Consider the following 17,701-nt stretch of genomic DNA (forward strand, 5'->3'; position numbering starts at 1 on the left):
GAGGAAAGTCTCATACACCAAAATGTCTTGCGAAAAGGACCTTGGAAACGAATTGTGATCAGGTACTCACGCTATTCTGACGCTAAAATCGTGGTCTTGTCCTCCTGATACATACCTTCCTGGGTGGACTAGTCCAGATCGAGCTAGATGCTCAGGAACCCGCTCATACGCCTTCGGATGTCGATCTGCAAAAGACAAACTACTTCCGAAACATCACAGTTTTCGCTATACTCCAGCGCAAAGACCTGTTTACAGTGCTAAAAATGTGTTACAGGTTTACAATAATCCGACTACTAAGTTCGGACCAACGAGAATTAGGAACAGATAAACACCAAGATGGCCCGAACGAGTCTAAGTGGACCTGATCTCGATGGTTTCAGCTTTAGCCTTCGATTTCAGATTTCAGAATTCAGAATTTAGTCTTACAGGTGAGCCCTTTCATTTTCGTCATAGCCTGTTTAGCATTGATAGCTGATCAGTATATGTACCACAGCGCGGGGCGGTTCGCTCCTCGCAGTCCCCCTCTTCACTCTGGTAGTCATTGTTTTCTCTATTCCGACTTTGAACGAAGCCGGTATCTACCAAGATCCTACTTCGTCCGAGATGGCGATCTTCAGCAACAAGTTCAGGTGTGGCCGGACCACTCCCCAAATGCTCAATCACCCCTTCACTGAAGGAGCAGATCCTCCTACTCCCCTCACTGCAAGTCACCCTGCGCCGAACACATCGCGCAATCCGCCTTCGGCATATCATGAATCCTCACGTTCTCCTCAAAAGTCAAGTGCCAGCCCAGCTACGACTGCAAGATCTACAAGCCTCAGCCCATTCTCGACTCCCATACGAAGTCGAGGTGAAACCATAGCAAGACCTCCTTCAGCCGCTGGTCGAGCTCGAGTGTCACCAACCAAGTCATGCAAATCATCTAACACCACCACCCCCACAAGCGGCTTGCCACCCCTTCTGCCACCTCCTTCGTATGCTCTTCCGCCCACTCCGGAAGCTTCGCCAGACAGGCGGAGCTCTGTGATCTTTGTTGGCAATCAACATGATATTTATACAAGGGTAAGTGCATTTCAATAGAGAGACCAACAACATCTTGCTAAGTCTCGAATTTCATCGTGTTCAGAAGCCTTCGTTGGGCTCGGACATCAAAGCTCTTCCTGCACCACCTTCTTCCTTCACTTCGCCGTTCAAACATGCTCGAGCGGGCAGTCACCCTTCCAAACTCTCCCAGTCGCCTTCACCCCGCTCACCATCTGCTTCTGCTTCCACCGCAGATTCGGCGGCAGCTAAAATCCCTAATCCCCATGTGTCACAGAGCAATCCACGGTCCTTGCTGGCGAGTGATCACTCCTTGACGACCTTGGATCATTCTACCAAAGTCGGACTTCCTGGACATGCAGAACAGAAACATCGGCCGATGGCTCTAAAGCTACGCACAAGCAACCTGGACCCCGAAGTCGCTGAGAAGTCCAGAGTACGAATCAAAGGATTGCCCACTATCGACCTAAGTCACGACTCGGACGTCGTCGCTGCACCTCAGACGCTCATACCGCCGACGTGCGAAGATCCACCGAAATCAAGCTGTATATTCAATATCCAAGCTCAAAGCCGACGGTCGACTCTGCAACGTCCAATTGTGGCTCATGAGGAAGCTCCAGCTCCTTTAGGGCCGTCTCCAACCCATCGTCAATCCGAAGAGACTATCCGAGCTACAACCGAAGCCAAGGAAAGACCTCGATCATTCTCCACTAACGATGCGCTGAACATAACCGATCTAGATAAGCTACGAAGTATCGATGAGACCCCTAGGAAGCAACGATCTCAGCCTACTCTCAATTCTACTGCGATCCCGGTCTCACCCACTCCTCAACGAGGTTATATATCCTCATCTACGCCTGTGCCTCCTTCAGCAATGTCCGAGATGTCGGTCACGCCTGGATCGATGTACACCTCGTTACCCACTGGCACATCTGCCGGGCCTTCGCACCATTTCAAGCCTTTCGAGAATCTGCCTATTCCCTGGTCGACTATTCCTGCTTCCGACCTGCACAAGCAATTAGGCGATGAGGAATACAACGCCTTTATGGGATTTTCCTTGCATAGCATCCAAGCTGCGGAGGCGGATAGTCCGCCTAGACTGTTGCCTCTTGATATCCTGCGCACCTCCGCTTCAGAGGAAGCAAGACTTCGATCGGAGCTGGAACGCCTGAAGGAGAAACATGTCCTATTGGTCGCTCAGCGCGAAACATTGAGTAAGAAGATCGAGAATGGGTTATTCAAGATCGATCAAATCAAATTACATAAGATGGTCCAAGCGCTTGGTCAAGCGACAGGGAGGGTAGATCGAGTCTCAAGGCAGATTTATATCTGCAATGATCAGATTAATCAGATCGAATGCCAAGCCAAAGAACACCTCGTCGGAGTTTTGAGGATTGCTTTGAAAAAGAAGGAAGACGAGCTGAAGAAGAAACAATCTCAACCCCAATCTCAAGCTCCATCTCCGTCCGATCTTTCGGATGGCGAATCAAGCCATATTGCTACCCCTCGATCCACTTTGTCTTCCCACAATCATATTCAGACTCAGCAACAAACCCACACTACGACTATCCGCTTTCTGGATCCACAAATGGCAAGTCCTCGATCACCCGCCAAGTCAAATGAAGGAATGAGTGTATCCATTTGTCCATCTCCAAGTCCGTTGTCGACAGCCACAGTGATCAACATCGACTCGCTTTCGTTTCCTATTCCGCCCGATGGGAAAAGAGGCCAAAATGCCGATCTTGAAAGGGAATCAGAGATCGAGTCCTTGACTTCTGATTCTACCATAATCGGTCGAAGCGAAGCGCAACACTCATCAGTAGCGAGGGTGATTGACTGGGCTTCGGCAGATGTTCGTCGGAATAGACTCGAGGTAGAGATCTGTCAAGTCGAAGACGAAAACGAAGACGAAGACGAAGATTTCGGATCTACCGATTCACACGCCACCGCAATATGCATCAATGGCAACAGCGCGACCAACGAGATACTCATATACCCACCAGGGCATAGTAGGTCCCTATCAGCGCCGATCTTGGGATTGGAAGTCCCTCTCAGCGCGTATACCTCGTCCGACGACCATCATGTGAATTCGATTGGGCAAGTAGGCCATCAAGGATGGAGCCATGGTTATGGTCATGAGAGATCAGTCTCTGAGAATGATTATCAGAGTCATCCACCCTCGGCGACTTCAGCCATCCCCGTTACTGCGCCTCTCAGAGTCAATACACAAACTCCGTTCGGCTCAGGAAAATCGAGGATGAACGCAAACGGATGGAGACAGGTTAATAGCTTGACTGTTAAAGTCAGCGAGAAGAGGGAAGAGACTAAACGAGCTCGAATGGGAAGAGAGAGTCTACTTGAGACTGTCAGTACATCACCGTCCCCTTGAACAAAGCGTCATCAGCATATGGACAAGATCGCTGATGAGGAACTTCTTTAATAGCCCGAATCGATCTTGTCAAGTCTTGCTACTGCACCTATGTGGACTAAGTACGGATATGAGGCCTGACCGACCCGATACAGGCCATCGCCTTGGATCTTCGTTGTATGGACGTGTGGACATTGATGAGGGTTGTTGTCAAGATTCTGCTCAACGCATGAAGAAATCAATACTGTAGTTACAGCAGTCTGTCACATGATATCAACTTCACATGTATCGAATCTCATATGCACATGCTGATATTTTACTGTACAACATCCACATGCTACTGTACTACATAAACCACTGATACTACTCTACCTGAGTACGTACAACGTCATTCATTCCACACTCATGGACCCGAAATATCGCTTTTCACCAACTCCTTTCTCTCACTTGTTTTCAATCAAGGTCAAGATAATCAGGCCTGAGCACTCATATGTCAGCTGAGTGAACAATCATGATGGTGAGAACATGACTAGCTAGCAACTCACCCATGATCGTCCTCTTCTTGCTGTCTCCGCCTCTCCCGCTCCCTATGCCTAGCTCGATACTCTTCTGGTATAGCAGTCGATATCGACGGCTGCCCCGAAGCGGGTAAAGTCGGAGATGGAGGATCATCACTCGCGTTCTGCCTTTCTGCGCCTGCGGAATGCGATGTAGGCTGACTCGTGTTCGGCATGCTGCCAGGTATCGAAGCTTGCCCGGTCGTTGGTGGCTGTTGGGCAGCAGAAGACGAAGGCGATCGAGCTGCCGCTTCGCCAGCTACGCCAAATGGTGTATGAACTGGTTGTTCACCCGTAGGAGAGGTCGGATTACTTGTGGTGCCGCCTGCTTGACCGAATAGTCTGTTCAAGATAGAAGTCATAGTAGATTGTCCGCCCTCTTGGGAATTTGCTTCTGCTCCTGGTGGGGCTCCTGGCTCGGAGGCTGGTGCATTTGACCGACGCGATCGATCTTCTCCTTCTGGAACCAGGGAGAATCGACTAGAAAGAAATGCGACATTTCAGCTACAGTCATATTGGAAAAAAGGCGAAGGGTCGCTCCACTCACCACACAGGACATGAGCCATTCTGCTTCAGCCACGGTACCAAACAATCAGGATGGAAGATATGCCTGAGGAGTCCTCGTATCAGCTCATGTTGAATGCTCTGGTTGGCTCAAGGCAGCTCACGCGCAAGGTATTCTGACTACCTCGTCTCCTAGTGCGAAGTCATCTTTACACACCGGACAGTCTTTGTACGTGCTTTGGGCTAACAGCCGGGTATGGGTCAGCTTATGATTGATTTATTCAGTGCATTAAATCCAGCTTACCTAACTTCTTCTCGTCATCGAACTTGAATCTCGGCAAGCCATCGATCACAATATCAGAAGCGGGCAATGGTCCCTGAGGTCCAGCTGCTTGCATCAGTCTCTCCAATATGTCGTTGAATCCCTCTGCACACACGTGAACCCTTTATCAGCGAATCACATGTGGGCAGCACGACTTGGACGTGACTCACGCTCAGACGTGGCGTAGTCCCCGAGATTGCCTCTGCCTGGACCGCCAAAGAACAAGCCTGGACCCATCTGCCCTTCTTCTCCCATTACAGCCATCAACGCCCTCAGCTAGGGAGTCAGCTGTTTGGTTCTGAACGAGCATTCAAGCTCAGAAGCTAGCTTACCAGCTCTCCGCCATCCATCGGATCACCTGGTCCCAACGGGTGAGGCGCACCATTTTGTCCGCCTCCCTGTCTTGGCGGAGGACCAAATCCTTGAGGGAACAAGCTGTATCATGTGGCAACATCAGCGTTGTGACTAGGACGGCAAACTGTCGATAGATATACCTCTCAAAGTCCATGCCACCAGTTGTCCTTCCTTGACCGCTTGGTCCGAATGGGCCCATACCCATACCACCCATACCGCCGCCGTTGAAACTACCAAACATGACTTGACCTCTACCTCCTCCAGGGAAATTGAACGAGAACGTCCTTCCACCACCACCACCTCCTCCGGCGTCACCACCTCCTAGTCCAGTGTTCGTGTTGGTACTCGGACTAGCCTCTCTACCATAATTTGATCCGGGTGAGCTGGATCCTTCTCCTCTTGAATGGTCCGCAGCTGCGCCCAAGATATTACCGAGGAAACTACTTAAGAAAGATTGTCCGCCTTGTCCTGGATCGTGATGCTGCTGTGAAGGTGATTGAGGGGCATTTCTAGGTGGTGAAGATGAGGATGGGCCTTGGCTTGGTCGAGTGGGAGGTGCTGGCGGAAGTTCATGAAATGGATCGGGATTTACGGTAGGGTCAAGCTGTGATTGTGCAGTATCAGCTATCCGTCATTAGGGCTGATCAATCGATAATGCATATGAAGAACGTACTATCTCGATGAATTCTCCGTTGCATGAAGCACAGTGAGGGACACCATCGATAGTCACCGGGCGCATCTGGGCGCCACACTATACAAAGAGATTTCGTTTTGTCAGCCCCGAGTAGCACAACCTCATCATGTTGTGAGGCTCAAGACGAAGATCAGGTAATTAATTTGTGACGGCAGGACGATAACGAAATGCGAATACTCAGCTCACCTCATGACATAGCCAGAAAGGAGCCGGCGGGGGCATAGCAGCTAGTTGTGTTCTAGAGGTTGATGTCTTTGTAAGATGGAAAGAGCTAGAACAGTTCGCCTTGATGATGGATGTAGATCTTGACCAGGTACTTGAGTGTGCAGTGGCGTCTTCCAGATTATGATGCACCTGATGCAGGTTGCAATGACAGCGTTGTAGAGCTCGTGTTGTTGTCGTCCTCGGATGGAGATGATGGTTGTATTGTCGTTGATGCCGTCGATCGTATCATGTTGTCCTCCAGCAGTAGCTGGATTTGTTGTTCTCCACCGGCGGCCAACTTGAAAGCCGAGATGACGCATTATGCGGAACTATATTACGTAAGGACCCACGTGCTGTTTTGGGCAAGGGATTATCACCGTGGAAGATTAAACGATTAAAATGAGGTTTCTTCGGTATCACCTTTTCCGGATCTCCCTTGTAGCGCGGTATGCTTTGATTAAGGACTGTAAGCGTCCAGATGTAAAGACCGAGAGATGCATGCTCCTAGCACCAAGTGGTTTGATCTAGCGGTTCAGCGTGCCCTACCAGGAGCGTCAAATCGCGTCTACTGCGTATTCCAATTTCCCAGCTCATGTTCAAGCGAACGACGCGTCAGAATTACAGTAGCGCGTCTTCCAGCGATTTGCATCCTGTACTAGTAATTCTAGCTAACAAAGCTGGTTACACTCCTCGCTATCAAGTTTTATTCTCCCTGACATCTGCGTCAAATGGATGTGTTGTCGACGGGATGATGCATGATGCATACGCACCACTACACAGCACCCGCTCCTTGCGTTAGGATCTTCAGACTGCGAAGAGCGGAGAAAGTTGGAGTATATCAGTCGAGCGCCTCATGACGTTCGGGAATTCCAGAACATCTTCTCCGCCGTAGCTTCATAAGCTTAATCCCACTCAACCTCCGTTTCTACGTACGGGAGAGGATCCGCTTTCGAGAGAATCAGAACATGCTCTCAAGTGCCGTACTGATAACGAGCTGGAATAGTGCGTCATGAGGCGTTAATATGTCACTGCTGACTGAACTGCGTGCATCTGTCAAGTCTGTGCGTAATCCTGAGCAGAGCATATGCGTTCAAGAGAGGGTCAGAAGGATTTTGGGTAAATTAGGTGTCGGGTAATTCAAGCTTTGGGTGAATTCCCCTGATCTGGACTGGGACTACGAGTGGAATAGCACCTACCTCCACGCGGACCTTATCTAAGGTAAGAGGCGTCAAGTGGATTAAGGGGCAAGGGGTAGAAAATCTTAATCTACCTGTTACCCCACCTTAAATCCCAGATATCCGACTGATCACCACCAGCGTGACAAGCTGAGATGCAGCAGTCTGAAAAGTCGCGAGCTTGAGTTCGTTGGAGTCGATGACATGTCATGTCAAGACGAGACAGGACAGGATGTTCTGTACCTTTCACATTCTGATATGTATTTTGTCATTCTTCAGAGCGAAGAAAGTGGATCTGGATTGTAGAGAGTATGACGAGCAGTCAGGATAACAGATTTAGATTCAGAATTTACTGTACAGTCATCCTCGCGCGAACCCTTTTCCCACTTACCGAACTCTTCGGAACTATCCATTAGCTTTACCTATCCCTAGGAGGGCTGCAGCTGCATTGAATCAGGAATCTCGACACTGATAAGGTACGGTAAAGTAATCTTAGGATTCTGATCGAGGGTCCTAAGCTGGACCACGAGTGAGAATCTTCGGAACTTTAAAGCCGGATGATATATATTCGTCCTTCAGCTTTTAGCTTTTAGCGCATTTGAATCAAGTCCTTCCTGCCTTCTTTTTCTCAACTAGCCTGACCGGGGGTTATCCCGTAGAAGCATGTCCTTCGAAGCGTGACTGCATTCGACGTTATCATCTCAATCTTCATCTTCGTTTTGATCGTCATCTGGACAGATCATCATAGACAACAAAACGCTGTGACTCGCACCAAACCTCATCCTTGAAGGATTGATACCACTACCAGCTAGAAGCGGTCATAAGACAACGGAGCTGAGCTTCGACAGTGGTGATAGGAACAAGGGGAATCACTTGGTGTAAATAGGTGAGTCCGTGCATTCGCAGTCGTCACTCGGTTTACTACCTCGTCACCGAGAGGAAGTGTCATTTTCGTCCGTGCTTTTTGACTCTTTACCCTGGTCTCTATGCTGGTTCTGTCCGGAATGATCGAATTTAGTTGGTGTGTCTGTGTTGTCGTTGTCTGTTTCGGATGATTCACTCATCTACCCTCCTTTCGGCCTGCTCGCAAGACTGGATCTGGATTATGTCTATGATCTGGATGTGATCGGAGACGGTTTGATACCCCCATCTCATGACGCCCTTGTGTGTGTGTCTCTTATGAGTGTATTTCAATCTATCTGTTCCAGTCAGTCGATCATATGGGCTGTTGCATCAGCGATTTGTGTACCTCTGTCCGACCTCACATAGCACATCACACATCTCGCATACTTGCTACCCCCTATACCATCCTCATCTTCACCCTCCATACATCTACTTTCCATTCACCATTCAATCAATGGCGTGGATCCTTCATTCTTCGTCCCTCCTGCAGTCTTGCAACTGACCTAGGTTCAACCTGCCTCTTATTCTACACTGATTCAGATCTGAGTCGTTTCGGTCCTAGGTCTCAACCACTTCTGACATCCTTTGAAAGTTTGATTTTTGCCAAATCCAGCGTAGTCTGCTTCTCAGAGACATATTACCCGTCAAATCTGTTCGCGGATCCCGACTCACCACCCACTTGGTTCTCGTATTCCTTTATCCCATTCCCTTCCTCATTTTTCTCACCGTAGCTATCCTGGTTTGATCGCTGCTCTCTCTTCGTCCCAGGCGGACCATTTTCGGGCTCATTAATCTTGACACATCATCTCATCATACCATTCCTGCGGACACTCATACTCTTTCATTCACCCTCAGACTCGCTACAACGACAAAGATCAGGCAATATGGCTCCACCTGAAGCTATCTGGAATGGTGAGTAGTTTCCACTCATGCTCTGCTCTGAACAGCTTTCGCTAACGTCTTGCGCAGATCCCCAGGCTTTGGCCGACTATTATCTTGATTACGCGATCCCCCTTCGACCTCAGCCTGGTGTTTTGGTCGCTTCAATCATCGTATCGATCTTAGGATCCTACGCTACCTTGCTGGTGCTTGGAAGAAGGACGTCTTCGAGGGGTTGGAGGAATCATGGTCTGTTACTGCTGGCTGCGGTGGTGTTCGCTGCGTGTGCAATTTGGGGGATGCACTTCGTTAGTATGATCAGTATCAGGCTGAGGGCTAGTCCCAGCGTGACTTGGTATATCCAAGTGAGTACAGCGTCTCAGCATGTACCACACAATGCCGGCGTTATACAAGCTGACGTGAGATTGTAGTTCGACAAGGGTATGACTGCGTTATCACTCTTTGTCCCTATCTTGGCGACCTTCATCTCTTTCTGGCTTATCGGGTCAGAAATCGACTTTCACCTTTGGCGAGTCCTCTTTGCCGGTACTTTCCAAGGTCTCACAAGTAAGTCCTGAATCCGCATCTGCAAGTGATTTATTGCTTATTCCTTCCTGTAGTCGGTCTTATGCACTACTCTGCATCATTCCGACTTCCCACACTCCAAGTCGCTTACAGCGCCGTGACCGTCGTATTCGCCCTCATTCTTGCTGCTGTCGCTGCCATTGTCGCGTTGTTCCTGTTCTTCAGGCTTAGAGCTCAATGGGAAGAGTCCTGGTGGAAGCAGTTCCTCTGTTCTCTGGTCCTGGCAACTGCGGTATGCGGGTACGTGTTTTGCCTCTCCTTGTCTTCTCCAGCTAACGCTTCCACAGAATGCACTACCTCGGTCTTGGTGGAACATCCTACCGATACAAACAAGGAGTTGATCCCATGATTCTCGCCAACGCCGGTGGCCAAAGTACTCGTCTCACTATCGCCATCTCGGTAATGTGCGGTGTCATCGTGCTCCTATGTTTCGTCATCGCTTTATTGGATGCCATCACGAGAAAAGAAATCAGAAACAAAGCTAGAAATATCGTGATTGCCAGTGCGGCTTTCGACAAAACCGGCAAACTTTTGGTGAAGAACGACGGTACCATTCCCATGCAGGTCATTCAAACCGATGCCGATCTCCAAAGAGTATTGGGTGAACTCGACCCTCGTCAATCCACGTTCCAGTGGCTCTACCAATTATCGTTCAACTGGCCCTTGGTCACACCTTTCGTTCCTCGAATCCTCAAATCCGTAATTGATAGACAAAGGGGTAAATCGCAACAACCCGCAGCTTTAGACAGAGGGTTGAACTCCTCGTGGGAAACCCTTCTCTTTAGAACTCGATTCGTCGAAGCCTCCGTTCTCCTTGCTCAGCAATTAGATCTTTCCGTCGAATCCCTGGGTGCAATGTTCGATCGAGTCTTAACCACCGGTACGCGTCTTCCGGAAGAACGATCAGAGAAATCCGCGGAGGAAGGTAAAGCTGGTGTAAAAGGTGACGATGAATCCTCTATTCACGGTATTACGCTTAGAATGCACAATTCGGAAGGTGTCATGCTTTTCTTGGTCAGAGAAATCGGGGACGGTAATCCTTCAGCTTGGGACAGCCCCAACGCGGACAGAAATCAACTCCGATCCAACGATACTGTAGACTCCTACACAGCAAGAGGTTATCGAATGGCTGAGACCCGATTCTTCTCCAAAGCCATGGCCGATCACTTCGGGGTTGGTAAACCTGAAATGGACGTCTTCTTGTCAGCTTGTAAAACCTACGCCAAGCGAGGTACTCGACCTGTCGTCCAAAGTGGTGGAGCTTACCTTGGTCTTTTCGGTGTACGACCTACTGGAACTCACATGCAAGGTTTAGATGTTTTGGTGTACAATTTCGCTCGACATCAAATACCAGCTTACCGATTGCCTGACGTTTCTTTCCCTCTCAATGCGACAATGAAAGCCTGGGTCCGAGAACTAGCGAATGCGAATATGGGCGAAGTGCTTAGGAGATGTAATGAAGCGGTCACTCGAGCAGAAAACTCGGACGATGGTTCTGCTTCACTGCATTCACAGATCGACGAATCTCTCTACGAGTTCCAAGCTGCTATCGCTGTGGCTATCGAAGCCCTTACAACTGCTCTTCGATGTTGGCCTACCCTTCTCGACATCGCCCGATTGTCACCTGAAATCCTCGAGATACCTGCATCAGACCACGACGACAAAGCACCGGCACAAATGGTTGTGCTCGAAGTGGTGCTTCCCGCTCCCGACGCAAGATTGACCCCAGTCCAGTCCCGAGCGTCCGGTGTTCAAGCTCCTACATTAGCTTCTGGTCGACATGAAAGCGATAAACCACCGGCTCCCTTCGTCTACACGCCTTTCAGCTTGTTCACCAAATCTCAAGCAATGTTGCTTCGGGCCAAAGCATTCCAGGAATACTCCAAAAACACCGTGGTCGACCTCAACAAGGTATACCCACTCATCCCGACTGACGTAGCTGCGGAACTCGACGCATACGATTCGGGTGAGAAAGGTGCCAATGCAAGTGGTAACCCATTCGCCGTTGGACGATGGAATACCAAGAGTAAAAGCGCTTCGAAAGGCTTGATCGTTGATACAGCCTCCGCCAATCTCGGTCATCAGAGATTACAATCCGATGCTACATCCATCAAATCGCCAGGACTTATATCCTCAGATGGCTCCGAAGCTACATATGAGAAAGGGTTCGGTACAATCTCACCCCAAATCCATTCTCTCGCTACAGCGACTCACGGACATGCACGAAGGGGATCCAGACCTAACACAGGAGCTTCTGAGCACTCGATCGTACCCTCGGATCCTGTAGACGCCGTCAAGAAAGGTCTCACGACTTTAGTCAACAAAGCCACCGGTCATAATGAGGAGGCATCTTCCGTTCATCTACCTGAAGATCCCGATGTTGGACCACCTGTATACACAAATATAAGAAACAAGACGGACGGATGGTTTATGAGAAGCATGAGAGATCTGGAAAGGTCGGACAGGACAGGTGCCCTTGAACACGTCGGATGGCAGGAGAACTAGAGGAGGTGGACGTTGAAGCGATTATAGTATAATTGATTGGGCTCGGCATTTTTCGTTGGGAGGTATACATATTGCTTTGTTTTTCATCGGTTCTTTTCGTCGGTGCAGGCCTTTCTTCATGTCAAGTATTTACATCTGTCTCGTTTATTTGGTTTCCAGTAGCATTATGCCATGCATGTATCTTTCGTTCATCTTACTGCAAAGCATCTTTTGTCAATACTTTTTGAGTGAGGGAATGGCCGAAACTTGCGCGTGTACTGAATGATGACACCACGTACCACGTACCACGTACCACCTTCCACCTTCCACCTTCCACCTTCCACCTTCCACCTTCCACCTTCCACCTTCCACCTCACAAAAGCAAAAGGAAAAAGTTTTTGTGGGTTGCCGTGACATCAGAAGGCTGTAGTGCAGTGCCAGCGACATCGTGTATGGACGTTCGCAAGCGAAGAGGTACGATACGAGGCTCGAAAGATAATGTAAGAAATACGGGAAAGTTTCCCGGTAATGCTTCTTACAGCATTAAGAACAGATACTACACATGATCTTAGCCAAAAGAGGCCAGAGAGGATAAAAGCGGGAATCGCCGCGCGACCGAATGACATCCGGTATGGCGACTTGAAAATATGAATTCGGCGTTGCTTTGTGGCGTCTAAACGTCGGAACACGCACGACCTTTGGGACCTCCACTTGACAAGTCCATGTGTTTTGACAAGAAAGAAGGAACGATCAATGGAGCGACTGAAGAGGAACACGAACACGAACAAACAGCTGAAACTGAAACACTAGGAAGCTTATTCGACATCCATCGGCATCACTTTGCCGAACAAGCATTGATGCTGATAAGCAGTCCGAAGCTACTACAGATGGCGAGCACTGGCGAGATGATGTGGATGATCAACGGTGGATTGCTTGCGGGTGTGAAAAAGGATTCGAAAGACGACTGGAAATCAAGCAACACCGCTATGATCCTTTTCCTTTAATGGGTGTGTGGGTGTGTGATGTCACTCGTTCCTTTCGTTTGGGTCGAATGAATGAATGGCCGATTGAGCGAGTGCGTGTACAACTAAGGGTAATCAGATCAGTGAGCAGATCTGAGCCAGCAGACTAACAAGCTAACACACACTTACTCTTCTCCTTGATACGAAGCCAGGTAGCACTGTTCTGCGACGACTCTTGTGTTTCAGCTTTCGTTCATTGTCGTTGTCATATGGCAAGGTCTGCGGTGTCTTGTCTTGTCTTGTCTTGTCTTATCTTGACGACGGATCTTAATTGTCTCTGTGGACGAATTCAAGACAGGTAATCTGACCTGCAAACTCCTCTAATTGCTCTTCTCGACTACACTGTACTTGGCAGCAATAACGAACCACCATGAATCCTAATGACCCATTCCATGACTCGAACTCAAACCAGCGAAATCGACTCACGCCGTCTCCACAACCTTCCCAATATCCCCCTTCCACCCAATCTCAAGTCTACCCTCCTCAGCAATACCAGCCTATCAATTATGACGACGGAGGAGATATGGGGTATGGGGGGAGGATGGCAGGCGGAGTGGAAGTCAATGGACAGCATATGCCTTGGGTAGCAGGGGAAGAGGATGATGAACTCAAGCCTCTTACATCTGAGTAAGCCTTTCTACCAAACATTATCTCAGTTGTCCCCAGAAAAGCATGACAAGCTTATACGCATGGGACCGATAGTGCCAATGCTTCTACGACTTCCTTCATGCCGCACTCCCCGTACAACAGACCGTTGAATCACATGCCATCTGGCAATTCGGTGGGCGCGGACTTCATGCGGCGCCAGACGATACCGAGAAGAGGCGTGACCACGAAGAAAATCAAGTTGACCAAGGGAAACTTCATCGCAGAGTAAGTACCGTCCACTCAATTCTGACTTGACCTCAGAGCTCAGATCCGGATCGGACCTCTCATAGTTATGCTGTACCGAGGCCTGTGTCTAGCTCCGTCGAAGAAAAGTGGATTACTGGTGAGCCTGAGCTCGATCAGGAAATGAACGTGAAACTCAGGCTGAACGAAACACCTCACAGGTAACAAATCAAACGAGTTCTCCCACATGAGATATACTGCCGCTACTTGTGACCCGGATGACTTCACGCCTGAGAACGGATGGAGGCTGAAAACTACTTCGTACAATCGGGAAACAGAATTATTGATTGCTATCACCAGTTGTAAGCTGCTTTCATCTTAGTTGTATCGGATCTGTTGGCTGAACAGCAAGCGGTAGATAATGAGGATAAAATTCTATACGCTCGAACGCTGCACAATGTGATGTTGAATATCCGGGATATCTGCAATACCAAAGCGTAAGTCCAAGCGACTTTCCGCCGTCATCGGACTAGAAAAAGCTAATTGACTTGGCGCAGATCGAAATTTTGGCGAAGGACGGCTGAAGAAGGGAGACCCGGATGGCAGAAGATCGTTGTAGCTCTGGTAGCTGATGGTCTAGGACCGATGGACAAACAAGTATTAGATGTGCTTCAGACGATTGGGCTTTTCCAGGATGGTATTTTGAAGAAAGAAGTAGATGGAAAACCTACCGTCGCTCATATCTTCGAGGCAAGTATCTTTCCGGATCGTTGTTTCGTACACGTAAACCGGTCAAAGCTGATGGAGGAAAGACTGTAGTATACTACACAATTATCCATCGATGCGACTCCGCAACTTGTTCAACCTCATCCAGGGGATGCCAACAATCTCGTTCCTGTACAGATGATCTTCGTACTGAAAGCGGACAACTCGAAGAAGATCAACTCCCATAGATGGCTGTTCAACGCTCTGGGCAGACAGCTCAATCCTGAAATATGCGTTCTGCTGGACGCAGGTACGAAGCCGGGTCATAAAGCGATTTACCATCTCTGGGAGGCGTTCTACAATAACCCGAATCTAGGAGGAGCTTGTGGAGAGATCCATGCGATGATTAAGGGCGGAAAGAAATTGCTCAATCCACTTGGTGAGCTATAAATCACTTCGGGTGGAGCTGAAGCTAGTTGATCGATCGACGGCCATTGCTGACAACCTGTGTAGTGGCCGCACAAAACTTCGAGTATAAGATGTCTAATATTTTAGATAAACCCCTGGAAAGCAGTTTCGGCTAGTGGGTCCATCGTTAATCGCTGGATTCTCGATCTGACACATGCTGATTCTGCACTGTAGTGTGAGTGTATTGCCTGGTGCATTCTCCGCATATCGATTCAGGGCAATCCAAGGAAGACCGCTGGAACAGTATTTCCATGGTGATCACACCAGTCAGTTAGCTCACCTCCCTTCACTTGTCATGGCAAGACAGAACGCTGACGATCCTGACACTGCGCAGTGGCTGCTCGTCTTGGTAAAAAGGGGATCTATGGTATGAACATCTTCACGAAGAACATGTTCTTAGCCGAGGATCGGTCAGTCTGCTCATGGTTCCTGAGCCAATTGCCGCTTGATGCTGAAGGTTTTGAATACAGAATATTGTGCTTCGAACTGGTTGCTAAAGCCAAAGATAAATGGGTTCTACAATACGTCAAGCCTAGTAAAGCGGAAACGGATGTGCCTGAACAGGCTGCCGAGCTCATCAGTCAGAGACGACGTTGGCTGAACGGTTCCTTCGCTGCGTCTGTCGTAAGTAATTCTGTCTTTAGCATCCGTACCTCCTAGATGCTGATGATCGAATCCCGCCGCAGTATGCTCTCATACACTTCTTCAGGCTGTACAGGTCGGGTCATGGTCCGATCAGAATGCTGTTCTTCCACATACAGGGCTTGGTGAGTCGACTTGGTGCCATGTTGCTTTAAACCGCTACTGACGTTGCTTTAATCAACAGTACAACTTGTAAATCCGATTGATTCGTCTTCACATCAGGCTCAACTGACCTCATATGGATGCTCAGCTTCAACTTGATATTCTCATGGTTTGCTCTGGCAAATTTATGGTTGACTTTCTCGATCATCATCAATCTCGTACCTGCAGGCTCAAACATCAACCTCTTTGTGACTGCCGAAGTGGTCAGTGAAGATTCTTCGTCTGAGATGATATATCCGTTAAGACTGACGTGCCATAGACGTACTGGGTTAACCTGGTCTTGATGTGGATATACATGGCCTTCTTGATGCTGCAATTCGTGTTAGCCTTGGGGAATAGACCGAAAGGAGAGAAAGGCCTATATTTACTCACTTTATGGTAAGCCGTGGAGCGATTTTACGACTATTTGCTTGAATGATAGCTCCCACTGATGCGTGAAACACAGGGTGTATGCCGTACTGGCTGCCTACCTTATCGTTTGCTCGGTCATCCTATCGGTTGTGGCTTTCAAGGTAATCTCCATTTATACGTTGTCGTAAAGGGAACATGACTGACTGGGATAATGAATCCTCAGGGTGCTTTGAGCGATCCAGGTAATATCGGCCAGAAACTGGGCAATCTCTTCAATGCGACGAACGGTGTGCTCGTAGCTGCCGTTATGTCAACCATCGGTATCTACCTTATTGCTTCATTCTTATACGTGAGTAAACAGTCCCTGAGAAAGGAGTTATGAGAGGCTCATGGGTGATTTTTTTCATTCTACAGCGAGATCCATGGCATATGTTCAGTTCTTTCCCACAGTACATGGTGAGGTCCCTTTGATACCTGGTTCTAGCTTGACGTCAAAGCTGATCGAGCATATCTTAGCTTCTTGCGCCATCTTTCACAAACGTTCTGAACGTTTATGCCTTCTGCAACCTGCACGATGTCTCGTGAGTCGGAAATTACCCGAAAGCCCTGGTGCAACGTATATGCTGATGCGGGTCTGTAGTTGGGGAACCAAGGGTTCTGACAAGGCCGAAGCTCTCCCTGCCGTATCTTCAAGTAAAGGTAAAGACGGTGAAGTTGCGGTTGTCGAAGAGCCACAGCGAAATCAAGACGAGCTTGACGAATCGTTCAAATCCGTCGTCCAAAGGGCGGTAGCGCCTTACAAGAGCGACGAAAAGGAGGAAAAACCCAGTATGGATGTGAGTAAGCATGTCTGTCGATGTGTACAGAAATGCAGGGTTTTGGCAAATGGTCAAGTAAGCTGAAGTGGCTAATAATTCCGGGCTTGGGTATAGGACGAGAACCGTACATTCCGAACACGATTGGTCGGATCCTGGTTACTTTCCAACGCGGCTTTAGCAATCTCGATCCAGACTCTCAATGGGTTAGATACGACCAAACAGCTAGTTGAGAAATGTGTCCCGGACGATTTCGATCCGTTCAGCGGGAATGTGACTGTACCTATGAACGGTACTTGTATTCAAGATGCTCTAAAATTCAATACGGTGGAATTGCAGAATAAACAGCAATTCTATTTCCAGGCTCTGCTTTGGGCTACGTTTGGATTGAGTATGGTCAGATTCCTAGGAGTGAGTATTTGGATCCGTATCCTTCTCACCCATGTCTGAATGAGAATGATCACGGGCTCGACGTAGATTGCTTATGATGATTTCTTTTCCTTGATTTAGTGTTTGTACTACTTCTTTGCTCGACAAATGGGTAGATGCTGTAGAAGGAATTAGGGTAGAAGTAGAAGTTCAGTTGTGTATACTGTGTCCACTTTTGCTCATACTCATATCTACATACTACCCCT

The 17,701-nt window shown here is 48.6% G+C and overlaps 4 protein-coding genes across 4 annotated transcripts; 3 read left to right on the plus strand and 1 right to left on the minus strand.

The window, feature by feature from the left end:
• Positions 1–370: 370 nt before the first annotated feature.
• Positions 371–3,550, plus strand: I303_105932 (uncharacterized protein; the record flags this gene model as incomplete). The annotated part of the gene is made up of 4 exons (XM_018409245.1): positions 371–428; positions 494–1,062; positions 1,127–3,406; positions 3,485–3,550. 4 exons carry the CDS (start codon positions 371–373, stop codon positions 3,548–3,550), a joined length of 2,973 nt encoding a protein of 990 aa, XP_018261517.1.
• A 400-nt stretch (positions 3,551–3,950) lies between these two features.
• On the minus strand, positions 3,951–6,062 carry I303_105933 (uncharacterized protein; the record flags this gene model as incomplete). Its single annotated transcript, XM_018409246.1, has 9 exons — positions 3,951–4,446; positions 4,514–4,576; positions 4,635–4,713; positions 4,775–4,897; positions 4,963–5,068; positions 5,125–5,227; positions 5,287–5,750; positions 5,820–5,897; positions 6,027–6,062. 9 exons carry the CDS (start codon positions 6,060–6,062, stop codon positions 3,951–3,953), a joined length of 1,548 nt encoding a protein of 515 aa, XP_018261518.1.
• A 2,944-nt stretch (positions 6,063–9,006) lies between these two features.
• I303_105934 (uncharacterized protein) lies at positions 9,007–12,091 on the plus strand (the record flags this gene model as incomplete). The annotated part of the gene is made up of 5 exons (XM_018409247.1): positions 9,007–9,034; positions 9,092–9,366; positions 9,433–9,568; positions 9,622–9,826; positions 9,874–12,091. 5 exons carry the CDS (start codon positions 9,007–9,009, stop codon positions 12,089–12,091), a joined length of 2,862 nt encoding a protein of 953 aa, XP_018261519.1.
• A 1,371-nt stretch (positions 12,092–13,462) lies between these two features.
• On the plus strand, positions 13,463–17,630 carry I303_105935 (uncharacterized protein; the record flags this gene model as incomplete). The annotated part of the gene is made up of 22 exons (XM_065969264.1): positions 13,463–13,719; positions 13,795–13,965; positions 14,031–14,083; positions 14,145–14,285; positions 14,342–14,420; positions 14,481–14,673; positions 14,743–15,067; positions 15,142–15,211; positions 15,271–15,362; positions 15,431–15,506; positions 15,567–15,720; positions 15,783–15,863; positions 15,923–15,930; positions 15,989–16,103; positions 16,160–16,278; positions 16,346–16,412; positions 16,475–16,600; positions 16,666–16,707; positions 16,768–16,832; positions 16,892–17,087; positions 17,184–17,477; positions 17,577–17,630. The coding sequence occupies 22 exons, from the start codon at positions 13,463–13,465 to the stop codon at positions 17,628–17,630; spliced, it is 2,778 nt and encodes a 925-aa protein (XP_065825336.1).
• Positions 17,631–17,701: the final 71 nt, after the last annotated feature.

This window comes from Kwoniella dejecticola, chromosome 7 (assembly GCF_000512565.2).
Source record: "Kwoniella dejecticola CBS 10117 chromosome 7, complete sequence".
NCBI classification, from domain to species: Eukaryota; Fungi; Basidiomycota; class Tremellomycetes; order Tremellales; family Cryptococcaceae; genus Kwoniella; species Kwoniella dejecticola.